The sequence below is a fragment of the Pristiophorus japonicus genome, chromosome 20 (assembly GCF_044704955.1).
Source record: "Pristiophorus japonicus isolate sPriJap1 chromosome 20, sPriJap1.hap1, whole genome shotgun sequence".
Taxonomy (NCBI): Eukaryota; Metazoa; Chordata; class Chondrichthyes; family Pristiophoridae; genus Pristiophorus; species Pristiophorus japonicus.
The window spans coordinates 4,890,574-4,916,329 of record NC_091996.1 but is presented as its reverse complement, the minus strand read 5'-3'; the positions used below and the strand labels follow the sequence as shown (position 1 = coordinate 4,916,329).

Below are 25,756 nucleotides of genomic sequence, written 5' to 3'. Positions count from 1 at the left end.
AACGTGGCCCTCATCCTGATGGCCACCTTTGTGTGCGGCTGCATCAAGCTGTGCACAGACCCCCGGTACGCAAACACCAAGTGTCATTACATGCTGAGGTTCTACCTGTCCCCGGTGTTGTGAAGGATGGGTCTGGCCACGCTGCCGTGAAACGCCCCACCAGCTGGACCATGCCTGTCCACCTGTCCTTTGTGGAAAAGTTTTTCACAAAAAACCCCTTTGACCACAAGGCCATAAAGCAGTGGTCAGCACGCAAGGTCCTGGACGCCCTACGAAAGAAGGAGAGGGTGGACCCTGTTGGGTGGTTCCGAGCGGACTGTCGAACTCGTTTGGCAGAACGTCTCATCACCAGAGCTTTCACACAAGCACCAAGACGTAGCTTGGTTGGCGGTGAGGAGGGCCTCACCCGTCAGAGCCTTCATGCATAGCCGACGTCTCAGCAACACGGCACGGTGCCCCCGGGCCGGCTGCGGGGCGGACGAGACTGTCACCCATCTCCTTCAGGATTGCGCCTTTGCGACGCAGGTCTGGAAAGAGATGCAGTGGTTGCTGTCGAGGTTCATCCCGAGCAGCTCCGTGACACAGGACTCTGTGCTCTACGGGCTGTTCCCAGGGACACACACCGAGACAGACATCACCTGCTGCTGGAGGGCCATCAACTCGGTCAAAGACGCTCTTTGGTCTTGCCGAAACTTGCTGGTCTTCCAGAGCAAGGAGATGTCCACGTCTGCATGTTGCAGACTGGCGCAATCCAAGATCCAGGATTACGTGCTGAGGGACGCACTTAAAATTGGTGCAGTCGCCGCAAAGGCACGGTGGGGAAGAGCCACAGTTTAAAGCCCTTCCCCATGGTAAACCCGGGGGCTGGAATCAGTATAAAACCCCCCTCGGGCTGTATTTGTAACTTCTGTTTCGTGTACATGGAGCACCATGATCTGTAAACACCTATGTAGTGCCATGTACAATGCAAGGTCTGTTTCGTAATGCACGTTGAAAAGGAAAAAAAAATGTAAATGTACCGTCACCCATTCCGTGTAATGTATAGCGATAATTTTGTTGAATGTACTACAAGGTATCCCGTATTGTACCGAATTGTACTTGAAATGAAAAGCAAGGAAATGTATCGAACGGAACTGCCGTCAGCACCCAAATGTAGTGCATGGGATTGCTGACTGCAGCTAAACGTACTGAACTGCTTTTGAATGTACTGTACAAAGTTTTATATGAATAAAGTATATTTTGAAATAAAATTTAAAAAATTGGCTGTAAAGCGCTTTGAGACGTCCAGTGGTCGTGAGAGGCACGAGATAAATGCAAGACTTTCTTTTAGATTTGGGGTGGACTCCAGTCGAGTCAGACCTCTCGTATCCTGGTGGTCTGCTGTACTCTGCATAGTCAGCTCATCTGCAGAAAACTGCTCATAAACGGCCCCAGAGGAGGAAGGGGAGTTTGACTGAGGGTGGGAGGATGAGAGGCAGCTGATTGAGAGAGAGCTGGTGCAGGAGAAGCCCTGTCAAACTGGGCAGGGAGCTCATAGGGGCCATCTCCAGTTAAACCAATGCTACACCAGCACTGCCTTCAATGTCCGTCCAATCATTCCTGATCTGACATTCCCACTCTCACACAATATTCCCAGCTCCTGTCCATTCGGATCTTCTCTCTCTTGGGCACCTCCCCTCTTTGCTATAGAAATGAACAGCTCGAATCTCTACAGCGCCTTTCACAACCTCAGGACGTTCCAAAGCTCTTTACAGCCAATGAAGTACTACTTTTGGAGTGTAGTCAGCTCGCACAACATCAATACAATAATAGACCAGATAATTCATTTTTTAGTGATGTTGATTGAGGGATAAATATTGGCCAGGACACCGGGGATAACTCCCCTGCTCTTCTCTGAAATAGTGCCATGGGATTTTTTACATCCCTCAGTACTGCCCCTCCAATAATGCGGCGCTCCGTCAGTACTGCCCCTCCGACAGTGCAGCACTCCCTCAGCACTGACCCTCCGACAGTGCAGCACTCCCTCAGTACTGCCCCTCCGACAATGCAGCACTCCCTCAGCACTGACCCTCCGACAGTGCAGCACTCCCTCAGCACTGACCCTCCGACAGTGCGGTGCTCCCTCAGTACTGCCCCTCCGACTGTGCAGCACTCCCTCAGTACTGCCCCTCCGACAATGCAGCACTCCCTCAGCACTGACCCTCTGACAGTGCAGCACTCCCTCAGCACTGACCCTCCGACAGTGCGGTGCTCCCTCAGTACTGCCCCTCCGACTGTGCAGCGCTCCCTCAGTACTGCAGTGGATTATGGGCACAAGCCTCTGGAGTGGGACTTGAACCTGTGATCTACTAGACTCAGATTGCTGCCCACTGAGCCACAGCTGACACCAAAGTAGTTTCTTTCATCCCTCAGAAGTCCCTTTATCCCCCTGATCTTCCCTCCCGATCCCTCCAGTATCCTCTCCTATGCCCTGTGTTGCTGGTTTCACTGCGATAGTCATTCTATGTTTGAGGTACGTGGACTGATATTAATGTAATATTATAGGGCAGAGATTTTACCATAGGATTTACAGTTTGATCACTTACTGGCACTGGTATTGATACCATAATTTCCATAATTCTGTTCCACCAACAGTTCCCACAACAGTTGTACACAAATCAGATGGAAACATTTGAAGTCATTTCCAATGCAAATGTGTTGAACAGGTAGGATTGCAAAATATCAGCCTGCAACAGTGAGGGATGGACAGGTTGTGGCAATGATGGTGGGGAACTACCGTCAGTGTGTGAGAAGACAAGAAAGAAAGAACAAGCAAGGGTCAGAGAAAGAGATAGAGAGAGGCTTAGAGGGAGGGAGAAGGAGGGACTCGGGCTCAAAAAAGAAAAGACAGACTTGCATTTCTATCGCGCTTTTTAATGCCTGTTGTAATGTAGGAAATGTGGCAGCCAATTAGCACACAGCAAGCTCCCACAAGCAGCAATGTGATAATGACCAGATCATCTGTTTTTGTGATGTTGATTGAGGGCCAGGACACCGGGGATAACTCCCCTGCTCTTCCTCCAAATAGTGTCATGGGATCTTTTACTTCCACCTGAGAGAGCAGACGGGTCTCGGTTTAACATCTCATCCGATACACGGCACATCCGACAGTGCAGCACTCCCTCAGTACTGCCCCTCTGACAGTGTAGCACTCCCTCAGTACTGCCCCTCCGATAGTATAGCGCTCCCTCAGTATGGCCCCTCCGACAGTGCAGCGCTCCCTCAGCACCGCCCTTCTGACAGTGCAGCACTCCCTCAGCACTGCCCCTCCGACAGTGCGGCGTTCCCTCAGCACTGCCCCTCCGACAGTGCGGCGTTCCCTCAGTACTGCCCCTCCGACAGTGCAGCACTCCCTCAGCACTGCCCCTCCGACAGTGCGGCGCTCCCTCAGCACTGCCCCTCCGACAGTGCGGCGTTCCCTCAGCACTGCCCCTCCGACAGTGCGGCACTCCCTCAGTACTGCCCCTCCGACAGTGCGGTACTCCCTCAGTACTGCCCCTCCGACAGTGCGGCGTTCCCTCAGCACTGCCCCTCCGACAGTGCGGCACTCCCTCAGTACTGCCCCTCCGACAGTGCGGTACTCCCTCAGTACTGCCTCTCCGACAGTGCAGCGCTCCCTCAGTACTGCCTCTCCGACAGTGCGGTACTCCCTCAGTACTGCCCCTCCGACAGTGCAGCGCTCCCTCAGTACTGCCCCTTCGACAGTGCAGCACTCCCTCAGTACTGCCCCTCCGACAGTGCGGTACTCCCTCAGTACTGCCCCTTCGACAGTGCGGCGTTCCCTCAGCACTGCCCCTCCGACAGTGCGGCGCTCCCTCAGCCTAGATTTTTGTGCTTAGGTCGCTGGACTTGGAATTGAACCAAAACAATTTGACTCAGAGGTGAGAATGCTACCCACTGAGTCAGAGCTGACATCAAGCAGAGTGACAGTGTGAGAAATGTGACGAAAGAGATGGGGAGAGAGGGGAGATGGACAGGAAGATCAAACAGAAGGGGAAGACAGATCTCAGAGAGATAGAAGGACAGAGAGGCAGGAAGAGTGTGAGGCAGAATGGTGAAGAGTTGGAGAGTCAAAGTAACAGAAACAACTAGAACCAGACAAAGTGAGAGAGTGTCAGAGATAGAGGTTAGAGAATGAGAGAGAGAGAAATAAACAAGATAGTGGAAGGCAATGAGAAGAAAAAGGAAAGTGTGGAAATCAGGGATAATGGAGGGAATATCCGAGGGATAATGGAGGGACTATCAGAAGCATGAGGAAGGATCTGGCTGGATTTTATTGGTGGGTACAGGCAGAGCCAGATGTGCTTTGAGACTCCGCCCACTGCGAACCCGCCCTATTTTCCTCGAATAATTTCATTTTAATATTTGTGGGCGGGGCTCCCGGTGTTATTTCTTTTCATTGGGCCCTCGCCGCTGGGCTGGGGAAGGGAGCGGAGGGTCAGGGAAGTCCGGTGCTGCTGCAGCACTTAAATAGCTGCAGCTGCTTAAAGGGCCCAGGCAGCCCTTTTAAAGTGGGGGAGGGCAGCCATGTTTTTGTGTGCAGGAATTTGAATGAATGTTAATAAAGTGATGCCCGAAGCAGAGCCCCAGGACGTACAAACTCCTTGTTGAAGCGTTATTGTCAGGAGTGAGGCAGAGGGCAGGGCCGTTCGAAGGTGGGGCCCCGATTGACTTTCTTTGTTCTCTGCCCAGAATTAGAGGTGCTGGCTGTGGCTCGGTGGTTAGCCCTCTCCCATGTGAAGCAGAAGGTTGTGGCTGCATTACAGTAGTGCCTTCACTCCAAGTGTAGTACTTCATTGGCTAAATAGTGCTTTGAGATGTTTGGTGGTCGTGAAAGGCGCTATATAAATCCAAGTCTTTTTTTTCAAGCCCTGCTCCAGGTCATAACCCAGGCTGATACTCCAGTGCAGTACTGAGGGAGCGCCGCACTGTCGGAGGGGCAGTACTGAGGGAGCGCCGCACTGTCGGAGGGGCAGTACTGAGGGAGTGCTGCACTGTCGGAGGGGCAGTACTGAGGGAGCGCCGCACTGTCGGAGGGGCAGTACTGAGGGAGCGCCGCACTGTCAGAGGGACAGTACTGAGGGAGCGCCGCACTGTCGGAGGGGCAGTACTGAGGGAGTGCTGCACTGTCGGAGGGGCAGTACTGAGGGAGCGCCGCACTGTCGGAGGGGCGGTACTGAGGGAGCGCCGCACTGTCGGAGAGGCAGTACTGAGGGAGTGCTGCACTGTCGGAGGGGCAGTACTGAGGGAGCGCCGCACTGTCGGAGGGGCGGTACTGAGGGAGTGCCGCACTGTCGGAGGGGCAGTACTGAGGGAGTGCTGCACTGTCGGAGGGGCAGTACTGAGGGAGCGCCGCACTGTCGGAGGGGCAGTACTGAGGGAGCGCCGCACTGTCAGAGGGACAGTACTGAGGGAGCGCCGCACTGTCAGAGGGGCAGTACTGAGGGAGCGCCGCACTGTCGGAGGGGCAGTACTGAGGGAGCGCCGCACTGTCAGAGGGACAGTACTGAGAGAGCGCCGCACTGTCAGAGGGGCAGTACTGAGGGAGCGCCGCACTGTCAGAGGTGCCATTTTTCGGAAGAGACGTTAAACCGAGGTCCCGTCTGCCCTCTCAGGTGTTTGTAAAAGATCCCATGGCACTCTTTCGAAGAAGAGCAGGGGAGTTATCCCCAATGTCCTGGGGCCAATATTTATCCCTCAATCAACATCATTAAAAACAGATTATCTGGTCATTGTCACATTGCTGTTTGTGGGAGCTTGCTGTGCGCACATTGGCTGCTGTGTTTCCTACATTGCAACAGTGACTATACTTCAAAAAGTACTTCATTGGCTGTGAAGCTTTTTGAGATGTCCGGTGGTCGTGAAAGGCGCTATAGAAATGCAAATCTTTCTTATTCTTTTTCTTTGTCTGTGTATCTCTTTACACAGATTCACATCCATTTCCCTGTCGCTCTTTGCGAACCTGTAGAATGCTCTTTGTATTTCAGATGTTATGTTACAGTGTGGTTAGTAAACTCTGGAACTGTTTATATTGAGAATGGATTAAATATGGCATTCCATGTAAAATGAGACCTTGGTCAGTGTATGTTATAAACTCCCCTATTTTTTTTTACTGCTTTCTTCCTCTTTCCATCATATCTTCTTCCTTCTGTCTCTCTTTCCTTGCTATGTTCCTTTCTTTGCTTTCTCCTTCCTTCTTTCTGCCCTATCTCCCTCCCTCACTCGGTCTATCTCTCTGGTTTCTGCGTATCTGTGAAACAGGGCGGTTTTCTGTCTTTGCAAACCCAAAGCTTTTTCTGTACTGCTTAGATAAGAATTCTGTTATCTGTGAGCTGTGAGTGTGGTGCTTAAAAAGAGGGAATTAAAAAATTCATCATACTTCTGATGAGAATAAATGGAATACACACATTTAAATCCAAAACACTAGCAGAGCCCAGTGACAGGATAACCTTGCATTTAACTTACCATAAAACCGTGTGCTCCTTTGAACAAAGTATCTGTACATTAAATATATTCTGGTCTGCAATCGTCTTGGATGCCCCAACCACTGGACCAAGACCTCGCTCTGCCAAGCCCGTGTGGTGGCTGGTGTGCAACGGCCTCCCCACATTAAAAGAATTCACACACAGGCATCTTCCACCCTTCAAAATGAAGTTCGGGAACTCATATTAGGGTGGGAGCAAGTCTTCCTCGGGCTCCGAGGGACTGCCTAAGAAGAAGAAGCAGAAGATTATTCTGAAACCTTGTGCTCCCAGTGACTGGGTATCTGCACATTAAATACACTCGCTCATTATTGTTACAGATATTGATTCCAAACTGTTGACACTTTGTAAAACCAGAGCTGCTGGCCCTGGGGAATTGCTGTGAATGAGTGGCGCAGACTGCACTCGTTACACCTACAGAACCGAGTGACTATTGGGGATGTTATACATCAAAATATTATTATTTTCAAATCAAATGTGATTGACACTCCCAATGACTTTTGCAGATCCGTTGAGACATTGCTGTGTAAGTGAATGTCCATCGACCACTGTTGTTTAATCCGTACCGTGTGTGTGTGACTCTCTGTTTATGTGTGTATGTGACTCTGTGTGTGCGTGCCTCTCTGTCTCTCTCTCTCCCCATGTCTCTCTTTCTCTTTCTCTGTGTCTGTGTGTCTCTCTCTGTGTTTATGTGTGTGTCACTGGCTGTCTGTCTATCTCTCCCTCCCTGTGTGGGTATGCGTCTCTCTGTGGGTGTGTGTATCGCTCCCTGTCTGTCTGTTGTGAGGAGGACACAAAAAATCTGCAAAGTGATATAGACAGGCTAAGTGCGTGGGCAAAGATTTGGCAGATGGAGTATAATGTGGGAAAATGTGAGGTTATCCACTTTGGCAGAAAAAATAGAAAAGCAAATTATAATTTAAATGGAGAAAAATTGCAAAGTGCTGCAGTACAGAGGGACCTAGGGGTACTTGTACATGAAACACAAAAAGTTAGTATGCAGGTACAGCAAGTAATCAGGAAGGCAAATGGAATGTTGGCCTTTATTGCCGGGGGGATAAAGTATAAAAGCAGAGAAGTCCTGCTACAACTGTACAGGGCATTGGTGAGGCCACACCTGGAGTACTGCGTACAGTTTTGGTCTCCATATTTAAGGAAGGATATATTTGCATTGGAGGCTGTTCAGAGAAGGTTCACTCGGTTGATTCCGGAGATGAGGGGGTTGACTTATGAGGATAGGTTGAGTAGGTTGGGCCTATACTCATTGGAGTTCAGAAGAATGAGAGGTGATCTTATCGAAACATATAAGATAATGAGGGGGCTCGACAAGGTGGATGCAGAGAGGATATTTCCACTCATAGGGGAAACTAAAACTAGGGGACATAGTCTCAGAAAAAGGGGCCGCCCATTTAAAACTCAGATGAGGAGGAATTCCTTATCTCAGAGGGTTGTAAATCTGTGGAATTCTCTGCCCCAGAGATCTGTGGAGGCTGGGTCAGTTAATATATTTAAGGTGGAGATTTTTGAGCGATAAGGGAAAAAGAGTTATGGGGAGCGGGCAGGGAAGTGGAGCTGAGTCCATGATCAGATCAGCCATGATCTTATTAAATGGCGGAGCAGGCTCGAGGGGCCAGGTGGCCTACTCCTGCTCCTATTTCTTATGTTCTCTCCCTCCCTGTGGGTGTATCTCTCTTCCTGTGGGAGTGTGTCTCTCTCTGTGGGTGTGTGTGTCTCTCTCCCTGTGGGTGTGTGTCTCTCTGTCTGTGTTTGTGTCACTGTGTGGATGTGTGACTTGTGTGTGTGTGTGACTCCCTCTGTGTGTGTGTGTGTGACTGTGTATGTCTGATTGTGTGTGTGAGTGTGTGTGAGAGTGTGACTGTGTGTGTGTGTGTCTCCCTCTGTGAGTGTGTGTCTGCCTCTGTCCTGCTTTGTGTATACTTCTCACCCATATGTGTGTGTCTCTCTCTGCTTCTCACTCTGTGTACCTCTCTCAGTCCCTCGCTCTCTTTCAGTCCTTCTGTGTCTCTCTCTCTGTCTCTCTCCCTGTGTGTGTTACTCTCTCTCTCTGTTTCTCTGTGTCTATTTTTATGTCTCAATCTTGGTCGCTTTTTCAGTCCCTCTGTGTGTGTGTGTGTGTTTATGTCTCTCTCTTTGCCTCTGTGTAACTATCTGTGTTTGTGTCTCTCTCTCAGTTCTGACAAAAAGACATGGACCTGAAACATTAACTCTGTTTCTCTCCTCACAGATGCTGCCTGACCTGCTGAGTATTTGCAATATTTTCTGTTTTTATTTCAGATTTCCAGCATCCGCAGTATTTTGCTTTAGTCTCTCTGCCTCTCTGTGTAATTGTTTATGTGTTTGTCTGTCTGTATGCCTGTGTAACTAACTGTGTGTGTGTGTGTGTGTCTGTCTGTGTAACTATCTCTGTGTGTCTCTCTGTCTGTGTAACTGTCTGTGTGTCTCTATCTGTAACTATCTCTGTGTGTCTCTCTCTGTAACTATCTCTGTGTGTCTGTCTGTCTGTGTAACTATCTCTGTGTCTCTCTCTGTCTGTGTAACTGTCTGTGTGTGTGTCTCTCTCTCTCTGCCTGCCTCTCTGTCAGACAGCTCTGCACTTCTCTCTCTTTCTATTGGCCAACGCGTGACTCCTAGAAAACAGATTTGCGGAAAAAAAAATAATTATCAGATTGAAAAATCAGGGCGGGTTAGAAAGAGAAAAGGCAAAAAGAGGGGAGAAGATCGGGGACAGGCTGAGCTGCAGGGACAGAGAGTGAGAGAGGGAGAGGAGTTGCTGAGAGCTCAGGGTCAGCTCAAGGATTGGGATTCCGGCTCCACTCTATCCAGGCACAAGCTCAGGACCCGGTCCCAGTGACAGGCTGCAATCCCGGTGAGTGTCGGAGCGTTTAAACCCGGGCGGGACTGCAGTCAGCAAATAGAAATGTATAAAACATCCTTAAAGGGAAAGCGATGCAACAAGCTGTAAAGTGAAGAAGTGTTTGCAATGCAAGTAATAAATATTTATAAAGGAATATTACAATATTCAGTAAAGTTGCGGGACGGTTGCAGAGTGTATGTGCTGTGTATATTGTGTTCAGGGCTGCTGATTAATCGGACCCTGCTGGGATATTCCTCCTCACCCCTGGGCTGGGCTGCTCTGTCCCAAACCCTGGCCCCAGTCCCCAATCCCGTAAAAAGCAAAGAAAGATCCCAGGTCGTCCCAAAGCGCTTCACAGCCAATGAAGTACTTTTGGAATGTAGTCACTGTTGTAATGTGGGAAACACAGCAGACAATTTGCGCACAGCAAGCTCCCACAAACAGCATTGTGAGAATGACCAGATAATCTGTTTTAATGCTGTTGGTTGAGGGATAAATATTGTCATATATTGTTTAAGACACTGGGGAGAACTCCTCTGCTCTTCTTTGAAATAGTGCCATGGGATCTTTTACATCCACCTGAGAGAGCAGATGGGGCCTCGGTTTAACATCTCATCCGAAAGACGGACCCTCCGACAGTGCAGCGCTCCCTCAGTACTGCCCCTCCTACAGTGCAGCACTCCCTCAGTACTGCCCCTCTGACAGTGCAGCACTCCCTCAGTACTGCCCTTCCGACAGTGCGGCACTCCCTCAGTACTGCCTACTGCCCCTCTGACAGTGTGGCACTCCCTCAGTACTGCCCCTCCAACAGTGCAGCACTCGCTTAGTACTGCCCCTCTGACAGTGTGGCACTCCCTCAGTATCGCCGCTCCGACAGTGCGGCACTCCCTCAGCACTGCATTGAAGTGACAGCCTAAATTTTAGTGCTCATTTCCCTGGAGTGGGATTTGAACCCACAACATTCTGTTCCTAATCCTAAATCGAACAGGGAGCCCGAGACACTGCACAGCCCCAGACCCAGAGTTCAGTCTAAATAATAGACCATAATAGTCTCCCCCCAATCCCATTCTCTCCCCAATCTGTCTCTCCAATTCCAGTATCCCCAATCCCAGTCTCTCCAATTCCAGTATCCCCAATCCCAGTCTCTCACCAATCCCAGTCTCGCCCAATCCCAGTCTCCCCCCAATCCCAGTCTCTCCCCAATTCGTCTCTCCAATTCCAGTATCCCCAATCCCTGTCTCTCCCCAATTCCAGTCTCTCCAATCCCAGTATCCCCAATCCCAGTCTCACCCAATCCCAGTCTCCCCCCAATCCCAGTCTCTCCTCAATCCCAGTCTCACCCAATCCTAGTCTCCCCCCAATCCCAGTCTCTCCCCAATCCGTCTCTCCAATTCCAGTATCCCCAATCCCAGTCTTGCCCCAATCCCAGTCTCGCCCAATCCCAGTCTCCCCCCAATCCCAGTCTCTCCCCAATCCGTCTCTCCAATTCCAGTCTCACCCAATCCCAGTCTCCCCCAATCCCAGTCTCTCCCCAATCTGTCTCTCCAATTCCAGAACCCCAATCCCAGTCTCGCCCCAATCCCAGTCTCGCCCAATCCCAGTTTCCCCCCAATCCCAGTCTCTCCCCAATCCGTCTCTCCAATTCCAGTATCCCCAATCCCAGTCTCTCCCCAATCCATCTCTCCAATTCCAGTATCCCCAATCCCAGTCTCGCCAATCCCAGTCTCTCCAATCCCAGTATCCCCAATCTCAGTCTCCCCAATCCTGTTTTCCCCACTCCCAGTTTCTTCCCAATCCCAGGTTCCCACTCCTGTCTTCCACAATCCCAGCTTTCTCTAACCCTAGTTTCTGAGTTGAGACACTGAAACAACATGCTGGGTATTAATGTCTCCCAACTCACGTTGACCCTAAATGGAGCTTTCTACAGGAGCCCCGCCCTCACACACTCTGTCAATAGTTTTTGAAGCGGGGTGGTTGAATCCTTTTCTTCGAAGCTGCCTTGTTTAAATGACATAAATAATGAGTTTTGATGGGGTTTAGAGTGGAAAGGAAATTGACCCCCAAAAAGTTTGCCAATTTCCGTTCTCCTCTAATTTAACAGTAATCCCATTGGACGGAATTTCCGGGATCCTGTTAGCATCTGTGTGAATCTCTGGCCATTTAACCCTCCCCCTCTCCTGTCATTTGAATAAAGATAAGGATTGCTTATGACATGGATGAATTTGCACCAAAGCCTGTGAGCTGTGAAGCTGTTTGTGGGGATTCTACGTGTCAGTAAAATCACTGGGAACCAGAAATGGACAAAAGAAGTCCAGAATTGGAAGATCTTCCTCCCAGTGCCGGACAGTTATAAAGGTGCATCAAGGGAGTCTCGTTATAAGAACATAAGAATTGGGAGCAGGAGTCGCCCATAGGGCCCCTCGAGCCTGCTCCGCCATTCAATAAGGTCATGGCTGATCTTCAACCCCAACTGCACTTTCTCACCCGATCCCCATAATCCCGTCATTCCCCTAGAGTCCAAAAATCTATCGATCTCCGTCTTGAATATACTCAACGACTCAGCAGCCACAGCTCTCTGGAGCAGAGAATATCAAAGATTCACAACCCTCTGAGAGAAGAAATTTCTCCTCATCTTCGTCCTAAATGGCCGACCCCTTATCCTGAGACTGTGCCCCTTAGTTCTCGGTTTCTCAGCCAGAGGGAAACATCCTGTCATCATGTCCCCTATCAATCCCCCTCAGAATCTTATGTTTATATATATATACATGTTGTTCATCTCCCTCATTCCAGTTCCCCAGTGCCCAGCTGGTTACTCCTTACTTAGAAAGTGAATATTGGTCCACTCTTCGACCATGAGAGCCATCACAGAGGAGCAAGTGTCACTGGACAGTATTCAAGAGCAGGAACACTGAATGATTCCACTCTCCCTGCCCCCCCTCCCCCCGCGCTCACTCACCCAGGGCACTGAGGCTAATTGTAGCACATCTGAGGTCAGCTCACTCAATAAAAAGTTGCATTTGTATAGCGCCTGTAACGTAGAAAAACAGCCACAGGCGCTTGACAGAGGTGTAAACAAGGTTTTACGGATTAACTCTCCTATCTCATAGATTTCTGCCAAGGGAATACTATTGGGAATGTAGGTGCCTGCATGGTTTTCCATCCATTATGTGTCAGCTGTGGCCCAGTGGGAGCACCCTCACCTCTGGGTCAGAAGATCACGGGTTCAAGCCCCACTCCAGAGATGCATAATCCAGGCTGACACTCCCGGTGCTGTCCTGAGGGAGTGCTGCACTGTTGGAGGGGCAGTACTGAGGGAATGCTGCACTGTCGGAGGGGCAGTACTGAGGGAGTACTACACTGTTGGAGGGGCAGTACTGAGGGAGCGCTGCACTGTTGGAGGGACAGTACTGAGGGAACGCCGCACTGCCGGAGGGGCAGTATTGAGGGAGCGCTGCACTGTTGGAGGGGCAGTACTGAGGGAATGCCGCACTGTCGAAGGGGCAGTACTGAGGGAGTACTACACTGTTGGAGGGGCAGTACTGAGGGAGCTTTGCAGTGTCGGAGGGGAAGTACTGAGGGAGCGCTGCACTGTCGGAGGGGCAATACTGAGGGAATGCTGCACTGTCAGAGGGGCAGTACTGAGGGAGTGCCCCACTGTCGGAGGGGCAGTACTGAGGGAGCACCACACTGTCGGAGAGGCAGTACTGAGGGAGCACTGCACTGTCAGAGGGGCAGTACTGAGGGAGCGCCGCACAGTTGGAGGGGCAGTACTGAGAGAGCACGCACAGTTGGAGGAGCAGTACTGAGGGAGTGCTACACTGTCGGAGGTGCAGCCTTTCAGATGAGACATTAAACCGATGCCCCGTCTGCCCTGTCAGGTAGACATAAAAGATCCCATGGCTACCATTTCGAAGAAGAGCAGGAGAGTTCTCCCTGATATCCTGGCCAATATTTATCACCAAAACAGATTATCTGGTCGTTATCACATTGCTGTTTGTGGGAGCTTGCTGTGCTCAATTTGGCTGCCGCATTTCCCACATTACAACAGTGACTACTCTTCAAAAAGTACTTCACTGGCTGTAAAGTGCTTGGGCACGTCCTGAGGTCTCGAAAGTTGCTATAGAAATGCAAGTTCTTTCTTTCTTTCCATTATTTAATCTTTGCACATGACCTGCGCTCCCACACTGTACCAAGATCCACAATGGGAGCCTCCATTCATAACCGCAGCCAAGAGGCAGGGAATGGGCTGAGCTGGGGAGCTCCTACATTATCAGGGACTCTGACCCAATCAGAGATTGTTATCCAGTCATGGACTCCTACCAATCAGGGACTCTTATCCAACCAACAATTCCATTCCTATTCAATATTTTTTGCTCCCATTTTCTTTATGTTCACCTTTCCGAGGTTGTTGTTGTGTTTTTGCCCTGGGGAGTGATCCAGGGTCTCGGCGGAGTTCCACAGGAGGGTTCGCTGCCCGTTTGTGAAACAACTGATGCTTTCTAATTTTAAAAGAACTTGCCCTGTGTTAAGGCGGACTCCATTGTCGGTGTAGATTGAAATGGTTATTTTTACCAGCGCCTCAGCCTCTGACACACATCTGAGCTGAGAAACCACGAATCGTCCTGAAATACATTGAAATGCGAGCGTGTCAGAAATTCCCAGAAAAACTTCAGCCATTCTCCGAACCTTCCCATTCTGTCAATTCGCTTCCGCTGGGATTGGGGGAGGGTGCGAGAGGATAAAGGAAAGAAATTGTAGAGAAAGGAAACATCGGAGTGAAATTTTATTTAATTATAATTTATTTTTGCCAATATTCTCCACTATATTTTCTCCCCTTCTCTCCTTGCTGTGCGCAAATTGGCTGCCATGTTTCCCACATTACAACAGTGACTACACTCCAAAAAGTACTTCATTGGCTGTAGAGCGCCTTGAGATGTCCCGTGGTCATGAAAAGCACTATATAAATCCAAGTCTTTCTTTTTTTCTTGATGGCACTGACTCTGGCTGGGATGCAGTCTGTGCATGGACCATAGGATAACTCTGCACAGAAAGAGACCATTCGGCCCATCGTGCCTGTGCTGTCTCTTTGAAAGAGCTGTCCAATTAGTCCCACTCCTCCCCTGCTCTTTTCCCATAGCCCTTTTCAAATATTTATCCAGTTCCCCTTTAGGAAGTTCCTATTGAATCTTCTTCCACCGCCCTTTCAGGCTGCGCATTCCAGATCACAGCAACTCGCTGCATTAAAAACATTCTCCTCATCTCCCCCTCTGGTTCTTTTGCCAATTACCCTAAATCTGTGTCCTCTGGTTACTGACCCGCCTGCCACTGGAATCACTTTCTCATTATTTACTCTACCAAAAACCTTCATGATTTTGAACACCTCTAATAAATCTCCTCTTAACCTTCTCTGCCCTAAGGAGAACAACCCCAGTTTCTCCAGTTTCTCCAGGTAACTGAAGCCCCTCATCCCTGGGACCATTCGAGTAAATTACCTCTGCACCCTCTCGAAGAGCGATCAGCAGTTGGAATTGATTCCCAGATACAGTTGGGGCGGGGTGGGGGGGCAAAAAGCCTGGAATCATTTCATAACAACAACAACTTGTATTTATATAGCACCTTTAATGTAGTGAAATGTTCCAAGGCGCTTCACAGGAGTATTATTAGACACCGAGCCACATAAGTAGAAATTAGCGCAGGTGACCAAAAGCTTGGTCAAAGAGGCAGGTTTTAAGGAGCAGCTTGAAGGAGGAAAGAGAGGTAGAGAGGCGGAGAGGTTTAGGCAGCAAGTTCCAGAGCTTGGGGCCCAGGCAACAGGAGGCACGGCCACCGATGGTTGAGCGATTATAATCAGGGATGCTCAAGAGGGCAGAATTAGAGGAGCGCAGACATCTCGGGGGAGGTTTGTGGGGCTGGAGGAGATTATACAGGGAGGAGCAAGGCCATGGAGAGATTTGAAAATAAGGGTGAGAATTTTGAAATTGGGGCGTTACTTAACCGGGAGCCAATGTAGGTCAGCGAGCACAGTGGGTGATGGGTGAGCAGGACTTGATGCGAGTTAGGACACAGGGAAGCTGAGTTTTGGATCCCCTCTAGTTTACGTAGGGTAGAATGTGGGAGGCCAGCCAGGAGTGCGTTGGAATAGTCAAGTCTAGAGGTAACAAAAGCATGGATGAGGACTTCAGCAGCGATTTAAGAGATTATTGGATGCTGCAATGAAAGGGAGGTTAGGATGGATGGATTATGTTGGGCCGAATGGCCTTCCTCACCTTGTGTTTGGCAGTTTCAATTTACAATTTTTTATTTCCTCCATTCTTTCCCCCTCCCCCAATGCCCCAGAGATATTTCACAATGCCTCGATCGTTCTTGGTGAAAATAAAGAAAGCAAATACTTACCACCAGCCCCGGTGTACTGATGATGAAGTGTTTCCCCAACTGGAGCCAGTGCCGTCACCTCCTATCGGTGAGTTTCCTGTGGGACAACACGAGGTGTGTTATCCAATGTGCGCGTGTTGAAGGGTGTGTAATGTATTTGCTTCATGGGTTCTTTGCGTAAGAAATCATAGCAACACGTTGCTATTAAGAACTACAACAACACAAAAGCAAAATACTGCGGGTGCTGGAATCTGAAATAAAATGCTGGAAATCTCAGCGGGTCAGGCAGCATCTGTGGAGAGAAACAGAGTTAACGTTTCAGGTTGATGACCCTTCGTCAGAACTGTTCAAAATGAACAGATTCTTCAGGAGCATTGAAAGAGGGAGTGGCGGAAAGAACCAAAGGGAAGGTCTGTGATAGGGTGGAAGACAGGAGAGATTAGAGAGACAGAAGGGATAATAGGCCGACTTGAGATGGTAATGGCAGAAGTTAGAAAAAGATTAGTCTAGATCATCATCATCATAGGCAGTTCCTCGAAGCGAGGATGACTTGCTTCCATGCCAAAAAGGGACGAGTTCACAGGTGTTCCAATGAAGGACCTAATATTCCAGATCCCAAACTATATCTTGAAGGGTGGAAGATGCCTGTGCGTGGATTTTTTTAACGTGGGGTGACCGTTGCACACCAGCCACCACAGGAGCTTGACAGAGCTTGGTCTTGGTCCAATGGCAAGGATTACCCAAGACGACCGGAGACTAGCTCTGCTGCACGGACCTAGTGCGCACAAAAATTGCAGTGTGGGCTTCCAAATAGGGCCCAAATCAAATGCAAACAGTTCATTGCCATGAGAAAAAAAGAGACAAAATACTTAACGCAAGGTGAACATGATGACAGTTTGCAATCTATTTTCAATTATCCGAGAGAAAAAGAACCATAGGATCTCATGACACACCCAATGGCGGAATAATTACCAACTGCCATGGGAAACGGAGAGAATTTTTTTTACATAAGATGGGGAGGTGCAGGGGGTTGACGTAGTTGGTTTATCACACTACATATTAGCCGTTCATCCACTAGGCTCACAACTGTACACCTCATCGTGGGTGACCTAGACTCAAGTGACTGGGGTTTTATTGAGTTTTGTGAACATCGCGTGACTGACTAAGCCACTCACAACGCAACAGCTCCACAAACCTGTGAGCATATTCACAGGTGGCTACAATACAGGGGGGAATTCATCAACCGATTATGATATCGTTACTCTCTCTGTCGCTCTACCTCTCTCTATCTTTTATCTCCGTTTCTATCTCATCCTTTTTTCCCATCGCACTCCTCTATCATTCTTCCTCGTTCTGTTTCTCTTCTTTGACTTTCTAGTACTCTCTTTTTAGATCTCTCTGCATCATTTGCACCTCATTTGACTATATCATTAATCTAAAAAGGGCTAATGGAGTGTCAGCCTTGATATCTAGAGGGCTACAGTATAATGGGGAGGATTTTGCTACCACTGTACAGAGCCCTGGTTAGCCCACATCTGGAGCACTGCGCACAGTTCCGGGCACCGCGCCTCAGGAAGGGTATATTGGCCTTGGAAGGAGCTCCAAGGGTTAGATTATGAGGCAAGATTACAAAAACTAGGCTTGTATTCCCTGGAATCCGTTTCTCGGCCTTTTGGCTAAGATCATGCGTAACTGACCTGACAGGGGAGTAACCATGACCCCAACGTGGTTCTCCCTGGATTAGGAAGGTGGTTCTCCTATGCTATTTTGGAAATAGGAGGTGGGTGGGGTGGCTTGACCCATCCACCTCCATGGCACGAACCTGGTATTGCAGTACTTCCAGGAACGGTGCTTGGGCTCTAGGCCTTTTGGCTAAGAGCATTAGCGCAGGGTGATCCTTGATGTGTGCAAGGTGACCTCTGGCGTTTGTGATCTGACAAAGAATTGGAAAGATTGGCTACGGGAAAAAAAAATACAAACGGTGAAGGGTGATTTCTTTGAGGTTTTTAGGATTTTGAAAGGAATTGATAGGAAGCATTTTCCGCTGGTGGGGGAGTCTAGGACAAAGGGGCCACTACCTTAAAATCAGAGCCAGGCCGGTCAGGAGAAGTTAGGAAACACTTCTTCATGCAAAGGGTAGCAGAAATGTGGAACACTCTCCCACAAAAAGCAGCAATGGTAGCTCAATTAATAATTTCAATTCTGAGATCGAGAGGTTTCTGCTTTCCGAGGGTATTCAGGGATACGGAGCCAAGGTCGTGTTCCATGTATATGTAGAGTGTGCGAGGTTGCAGCTCCCTATTCCATTACTTGAAGGGGCTGCTCCTCAAATTCTGGCTGCACTTCAGTCCCACGCTCCTGATCTTTGGGCACCCTGTGCGGAGGGGAGCGGGTAGGTCCGAGGGCCTTCTCGTAGGACTGCTCCTGGTGGCCAAGGTGGCCATCAGCCGGTCCAGGCAGCGGGCGGTCGAGGGGGCCGTTCAGCCCGACTGCCTGCCTCTCTTCTGCGGTTACATCCGAGCCAGGGTGTCCCTGGAGATGGAGCACGCGGTGTCCACCGGTACGCTCGCGGCCTTCCGCGAGAGGTGGGCGCCGGAGGGACTGGAGTGCATCATCACCCCCGGCAACCAAATTTTAATTTGAATTAAGTAGATGGCCAAAATGTAATTTGTTTATTTGTCGGTTTTAGTGCCCCCTCTAATGAGGGGGCATTTGATTGATGGTCTCAATTTAAAATAGTTGTAGACTTGTTGATTGTGCCCTTAAAAAAGGGGCACTTGATTTAAAAGTTTTACAGAGCCAAGGCGGGTGGATGGAGTTAGGATACAGATCAGCTAGGATCTGACTGAATGGCGGTACAGGCTCGAGGGGCTGAATGGCCTCCTCCTGTTCCTACGCCATCTCTTCCTCGCTGTCTCTCCATCTGTCCTGTCCACTTCTCGCTCTCTCTTGTAATGGATAAAAAGCCGGAGGACAACCTCTGTGTAAAACATTGTACCTGCTGCTCACGGAATCACCCTCCTCAGTCTTACAGTCATAAGCTTACACTTTATCGATATGGAACCCTGGCCCTGATTTTAAGTCTGGGTGGGTAGGTGAACCAAGTAAGCATGTAGATCGTGAGTTCAAATCCCACCGGAGCAAGTTATGAAACTGAATCGGAGAAATCTGGTCATTTGTGGACTGATCTGACACCAGGAAAAATTACCCATGAAAGCCATAAACATGTGAAAAACAAATTGCGTGTTTTCTTCCTTTTCCTTGAACACTTCTGTGTTATTAGTTTTAAGGACATTGGAGATGGGGCGGGGGTCGATGCGGAGGTGAAAGGCTTCTTTGACGTTCAGTAAAGAACCATCCAGTTGGATAATGAAGAGTCTGTTCGCTTTCCAATCGTTCGCAGTGTCAGCTGTGGCTCAATGGGTAGCACTCTTGCCTCCCAGTCAGAAGGTTGTAGGTTCAAAAAAAAAATCTAGGCTGACACTCCCAGTGCAGTGCTGAGGGAGCGCTGCACTGTCGGAGGTGCCATCTTTCGGATGAGGCGTTAAACCGAGGCCCCGTCTGCTCTCTCAAGTGTACATAAAAGATCCCATGGCACTATGTTTCTTACACTCCAAAAGTACTTCATTGGCTGTAAAGTGCTTTGAGACGTTCAGTAGTTGTGAAAGGCGCTATATAAATCTTTCTTTCCTTCAATTGGCCATGGGTAGGCGGGGCTCGGTGATGATGGACGTGCCGGGAAGCCAATAGCGGGAGCATGGGCAGTGAGAGGCGGGAGGTCGTGTGATAAAACCTCCAGGAATACGTCCAATCAGAGATGGCGACTGTACTTGGTGGATGCACAGAAGAGCGGATTGGTTGCTAAGCAACTGTGGAACTGTACCCCAGCCAGAAGTTAATGCCTTTGGGGCAGGGTAGAGAAAACTGACAAGCAAAAAAAAAATCTCAACCAGCCAGGGATGAAGTGTTTATGTATAAACTCTGTCCTGATTATTATTAATCTATTTTCAACAGGAGGGGAGGGCGCCTGAGCTTAGAGAAGTTGGGTTTGTGTTGCTATTAGTAAACACAAAGTCCATTATCTCTCCGTGATCAGTACCTGTAGTGGAGCTTTCATGAGGGAAGAGATTGAAAGCCAGAACTCCCAACTACAGCCACTGCTAATGAGCTGTAAAAGTGATTTGCATAACCTGGAATCTGAAGCAGACTCCATTCTGCAGTATAAACAATGCAGAGGTACTGATCCCCAGAGGCAAACGAGCATTTGCTCGCATGGAAGGTGTGGGTATGTGGATAAGAACTTAAGAAATAGGAGCAGGACTCGGCCATTTGGCCCCTCGAGCCTGCTCCGCCATTCAATGAGATCACGGCTGATCTGATCTTGGCCTCAACTCCACTTTTTAAAAAAGGAGGGAGAGAGAAAGCGGGTAATTATAGACCGGTTAGCCTGACATCAGTAGTGGGGAAAATGTTGGAATCAATCATTAAGGATGAAATAGTAGCCCATTTGGAAAGCAGTGACAGGATCAGACCGAGTCAGCATGGATTTATGAGAGGGAAATCATGCTTGACGAATCCCTACCGCAGAGAGTTGTTGATGCCAGTTCATTGGATATATTCAAGAGGGAGTTAGATATGGCCCTTACGGTTAAGGGGATCAAGGGGTTTAGAGAGAAAGCAGGAAATGGGTACTGAAGGAATGATCAGCCATGATCTTATTGAATGGCGGTGCAGGCTCGAAGGGCCGAATGGCCTACTCCTGCACCTATTTTCTATGTTTCTATGTTTCTCCGCCCGCTCCCTATAATCCTTGATCTTCACCAACCATTGTACATGGCCTTCTATGACCTCACAAAGGCCTTTGACACTGTCAACTGTGAACGACTATGGAGCGTCCTCCTCTGTTTCGGCTGCCCTCAATAGTTTGTCTCCATTCTCCGTCTGCTCCATGATGACATGCAAGCCGTGATCCTGACCAATAGATCCACCGCAGACCCAATCCATGTCTGGAGCGGGGTCAAGCAAGGCTGTGCCATCGCGCCAATGCTCTTTTCGATCTTCCTTGCTTCAATGCTACATCTCACCCTTAGCAAGCTCCCCGCCGGAGTGGAGCTAAATGATAGAACAGATGGGAATCTGCCTCCAGGCCATATCCAAGGTCGTCCCTTCCTCTGTCATTGAACTACAGTACGCAGACAACGCTTGCATCTGCGCACACTCGGAGGTCGAACTCCAAGCCATCGTCAACACCTTCACCGAGGCGTACGAGAGCATGGGCCTCACGCTAAATATCCGTAAGACAAAGGTCCTCTACCAACCTGATCCCACCACACAACACTGCCCCGCTGATCTGATTATCAAAATCCACGACAAGGCCTTGGACAATGTGGACCATTTTCCATACCTCGGGAGTCTACTGTCAGCAAGAGCAGACATTGACAATGAGGTCCAACACCGCCTTCAGTGTGCCAGCGCAGCCTTCGGTCACCTGAGGAAGAGAGTGTTTGAAGACCAGTCATGAAGCCTGATGGATCCGTGCGAATCTGTGGGGATTACAAGTCTACCATAAACAGAGTCTCCCTACAGGACCAATACTCGCTGCCCAGAGCGGAGGACCTATTTGCCACGTTGGCTGGAGGAAAACTTTTCTCGAAACTTGACCTCACATCTGCGTATATGACGCAAGAACTGACTGAAGAGTCTAAGCTACTCACCACCATCAACACACATCGAGGCCTTTTTTATGTACAATCGATGCCCATTCGGCATCAGGTCAGTAGCTGCTGTATTCCATCGCAACATGGAAAGTCTGCTCTAGTCCATCCCGGGGACGGTTGCGTTTCAAGATGACATACTCATCACGGGCAGGGACACCGACTCTCATCTCCGCAATCTTGAGGAAGTACTAAGTCGATTGGATTGGGTAGGCCTAAGAGTTAAGAAATCCAAGTGTCTGTTTCTCACGCCTGAGGTTGAATTTTTGTGCAGAAGGATTGCCGCTGATGGAATCCACCCAACCGAATCCAAAACCGAAGCGATTCGCCTGGCACCCAGGCCCCGGAATGTCTCGGAACTGCGCGCCTTTCTCGGGCTGCTCAATTACTTTGGGAACTTTATGCAGAACTTGAGCACGCTGCTGGAGCCTCTCCATGTGCTACTCAGAAAGGGGTGCGATTGGTTTTGGGGGGACGCCCAAGAACGTACCTTCAATAAGGCACTTAACCTTCTATGTTCCAAAAGTGTTTCAGCCTTTTTTGACCCAGGTAAAAAGTTAGTCCTTACGTGTGATGCATCAGCGTACGGGGTCGGGTGCGTTTTACAGCACGTCAATGATGCGGGTAAATTGCAGCCCCTTGCTTATGCCTCCAGGTCACTTTCGCGGGCGGAGCGCGGGGTATGGTTGAGAAGGAGGCGCTCACGTACGTGTGCGGTGTCAAAACGATGCACCAATACCTTTTCGGGGCCAAGTTTGCGTTAGAAACCGACCACAAACCCCTCACGTCCCTACTATCCAAGTGCAAGGCAATCAACGCCAACGCCTCGGCGCGCATTCAGCGGTGGGCACTCATGCTGGCGGCTTACGACTACACGATAAGGCACAGACCAGGCACAGACAACTGTGCCGACGCGCTTAGCAGGCTACCCCTGGCGACCACAGAAGGGTTCGACGAACAGGACTGTGAGATGGTCATGGCAATCAATGCCTTTGAATCCACAGGTTCGCCTATGACGGCTCTCCAAATCAGAGCCTGGACGACCAGCGACCCCACGTTATCTCTTGTTAAAAGATGCGTTTTAACCGGTAACTGGGCAGAGGCTCACGATGCCTGCCCCGAGGAGGTCAAACCCTTCCATAGGCGCATGCATGAACTCTCACTACAGGCAGACTGCCTGATGTGGGGCAGCCGAGTAGTTATGCCCTTACGAGGCAGAGAGGCGTTTGTCCGGGAGCTCCATCGCGAGCACCCGGGGATCGTCCTTATGAAGGCCATAGCCAGATCTCATGTCTGGTGGCCTGGCATTGAAGCGGACTTGGAGCTCTGCGTCCGTTGGTGCACCATTTGTGCCCAACTCAGTAATGCCCCCAGGGAGGCCCCCCTGAGCCCCTGGCCCTGGCCCACCAAACCGTGGTCGCGGGTGCATGTAGACTCTACGGGCCTATTCATGGGCAAAATGTTCCTCGTAGTCGTGATGCATTTTCAAAATGGATCGAGTGCACCATTTAAACTCGAGCACCACCTCCACCACTGTGGAGAGCCTTAGAACCATGTTCACAACGCACGGCATTCCTGACATATTGGTCAGTGATAATGGTCCGTGCTTCACCAGCACAGAATTTCACGATTTTATAGTTGATCACGTTAAGACGGCACCTTTCATGCCGGCCTCCAATGGCCAGGCGGAGCGAGCAGTGCAGATTATTAAACAAGGCATGCTCAGAATCCAATGTCCCACGCTGCAGAGCCGCCTGTCGCGACTGCTGCTGGCATACAGATCTCGTCCGCATTCGTTGACTGGGGTTCCCTCCGCGCAACTATTGATGAAACGAACCTTAAAGACCAGGCTCTCGTTAATCCTCCCAGACATGCATGAAATTGTTGAGGCTAAGCGTCAAAAGCTAACTGAGTACCATGACCGAAATTCGAGGGGGAGGTGGAATGAGATAGGGGACAAAGTGTTTGTGCTAAACTATGGCCGGGGTCCCAAATGGCTTGCAGGGACAGTAACAGACAAAGAGGGAAACAGGCTACTGGTTGTACAAATGGACAATGGCCAAACCTGCCGGAGGCATGTAGACCAAGTAAAAAGTAGATTTACTGATAACACTGAAGAACCAGAGGCAGACTACAATGTGGAACTCACACCACACCTGGTGGACAGACAGGTGGAATAACCTGAGGAAAGGGCAGTCTCAACAGACAGCCCAGGCGAGATATCAGCAATCACACCGAACGAAAAACAGGCACCAAGGCAAACAACTGAACCACAACTAAGACGCTCCACGCGAGAGTGCAGACCACCTGAGAGACTGAATGTATAAAGGCAATAAGACCTTGGTGGAGGGTGATGTCATGTATCTCACACTACTGTATATAACTGTATCTTACCATGCTATACATGACTGTAACTGGATATGACCTGCAACAATAAGCATACCTTACCACCAGGGGTGCACTTGCAGGAGACACTCCATACCTGTCCCACTGAGGTATATAAAGGGAGGTCTCAGGCAAGTGCAGCACTGGAGAGCTGGAATTAAAGGTGCAGGGCCTTGACTTCAGCATGTGTCTCGTGTAAGTCGGTACATTAGATTCAGGACTTAACACTATCCATCACAGCCTTGAATATATTCAGAGACTCGGCATCCACAGCCCTCTGGGGCAGAGAATTCCAAAGATTCACAACCCTCTGAGTGAAGAAATTCCACCACTTAAATGGACGATCCCTTATCCTGAGACTGTGGACCCCTCGTTCTAGACACTCCAGCCAGGGGGACACAACCTTTAAGGAGTGTCTTAAAGGAGGACAGAGAGGCGGAGAGGTTTAGGGAGGGTATTCCGGAGCTTAGGGCCTAGACGGCAGAAGGCATGGGCGCCAATGCTGGGGTGAAGGGAGCATGAGATGGACAGGAGGCTAGAATTGGATGAGTGCAGAGATTTTGGAGGGTTGTAGGGCTGGAGGAGGTTACATCAACTGAAGTTGGAACAGTCACAACCCATTTCTTAGGGGGTTACGAGTCCAAAGCACAATATTGCTCATAATTTGAACAAATCGAGAATAATAGAATTTCCCAGCACAAAAGCAGACCATTCGGCCCATCGTACCCATATTAGCTCTTTGGTAGAGCCATTCATTTAGTCCCACTCCTTTGCCCATGTAAATTTTTCTTTTTCAAATATTTATGGATTCTGCTTCTCTGCATATTTCTGGTTGGGCAATCAACGCCCTTTGGGGGCGAAATTACATATCGCCCCGTTTGGGGGCGGTCACCTTTGCAAGGCAGGACTTCCTGAAATTCATGTTACCACCTCTGAGAGGAAGTGGAGCGCAATGTCTGTTAAAGGGATGACACGTTAAACCGAGGCCCCGTCTGCCCTCTCAGGTGGATGTAAAAGATCCCAGGACACTATTTCGAAGAAGAGCAGGGGAGTTCTCCCCGGCGTCCTGGGACCAATATTTATCCCTCAACCGACATCACTAAAAAAAAAATTATCTGGTCATTATCACATTACTGATTACTTATCCAATACTGCAAAAGTCGCTGGAGATCACCAACGATGTCTCTGCAAGACCCTACAAATCCCCTGGGAGGACAGACGCACCAACATTAGCGTCCTCGACCAGGCCAACATCCCCAGCATCGAAGCACTGACCACACTTGATCAGCTCCGCTGGGCAGGTCACATTGTCTGCATGCCAGACACGAGACTCCCAAAGCAAGCACTCTACTCAGAACTCCTACATGGCAAACAAGCCAAAGGTGGGCAGAGGAAACGTTACAAGGACACCCTCAAAGCCTCCCTGATAAAGTGCAACATCCCCACCGACACCTGGGAATCCCTGGCCAAAGACCGCCCTAAGTGGAGGAAATGCATCCGGGAGGGCGCTGAGCACCTTGAGTCTCATTGCCGAGAGCATGCAGAAACCAAGCGCAGGCAGCGGAAAGAGCGTGCGGCAAACCAGTCCCACCCACCCCTTCCCTCAACGACTATCTGTCCCACCTGTGTCAGGGACTGTGGTTCTCGTATTGGACTGTTCAGCCACCTAAGGACTCACTTTAAGAGTGGAAGCAAGTCTTCCTCGATTCCGAGGGACTGCCTATGATGATGACTGCAAAAGTACTTAATTGGCTACAACGTGCTTTGGGACGTCCTGAGGTTGGAAAAGGTTTTTTAAAAAGTGCAAGTCTTTCTCGTTTAGCCTCAGAACTAAACCCTCTCGTCTCTGGTATCATCTGTGTGAATCCCTTCACAATCTCGACCAGAGA

The 25,756-nt window shown here is 49.6% G+C and overlaps 1 protein-coding gene and 1 pseudogene across 1 annotated transcript in view; both read left to right on the top strand.

Annotated features, from left to right (window-relative positions):
- Window positions 1–9,256: 9,256 nt before the first annotated feature.
- The window catches only part of gfi1b (growth factor independent 1B transcription repressor), a 39,360-nt gene continuing 22,860 nt past the window's right edge, over window positions 9,257–25,756 (top strand). The window contains exons 1-2 of the mRNA XM_070863667.1: window positions 9,257–9,408; window positions 15,733–15,856. Of these exons, the coding sequence (XP_070719768.1) occupies window positions 15,745–15,856 (112 nt within the window). The 5' untranslated portion in view covers window positions 9,257–9,408; window positions 15,733–15,744. The remainder of the gene's footprint in view (window positions 9,409–15,732; window positions 15,857–25,756) is intronic.
- Window positions 17,425–17,627, top strand: LOC139233298 (U2 spliceosomal RNA; annotated as a pseudogene).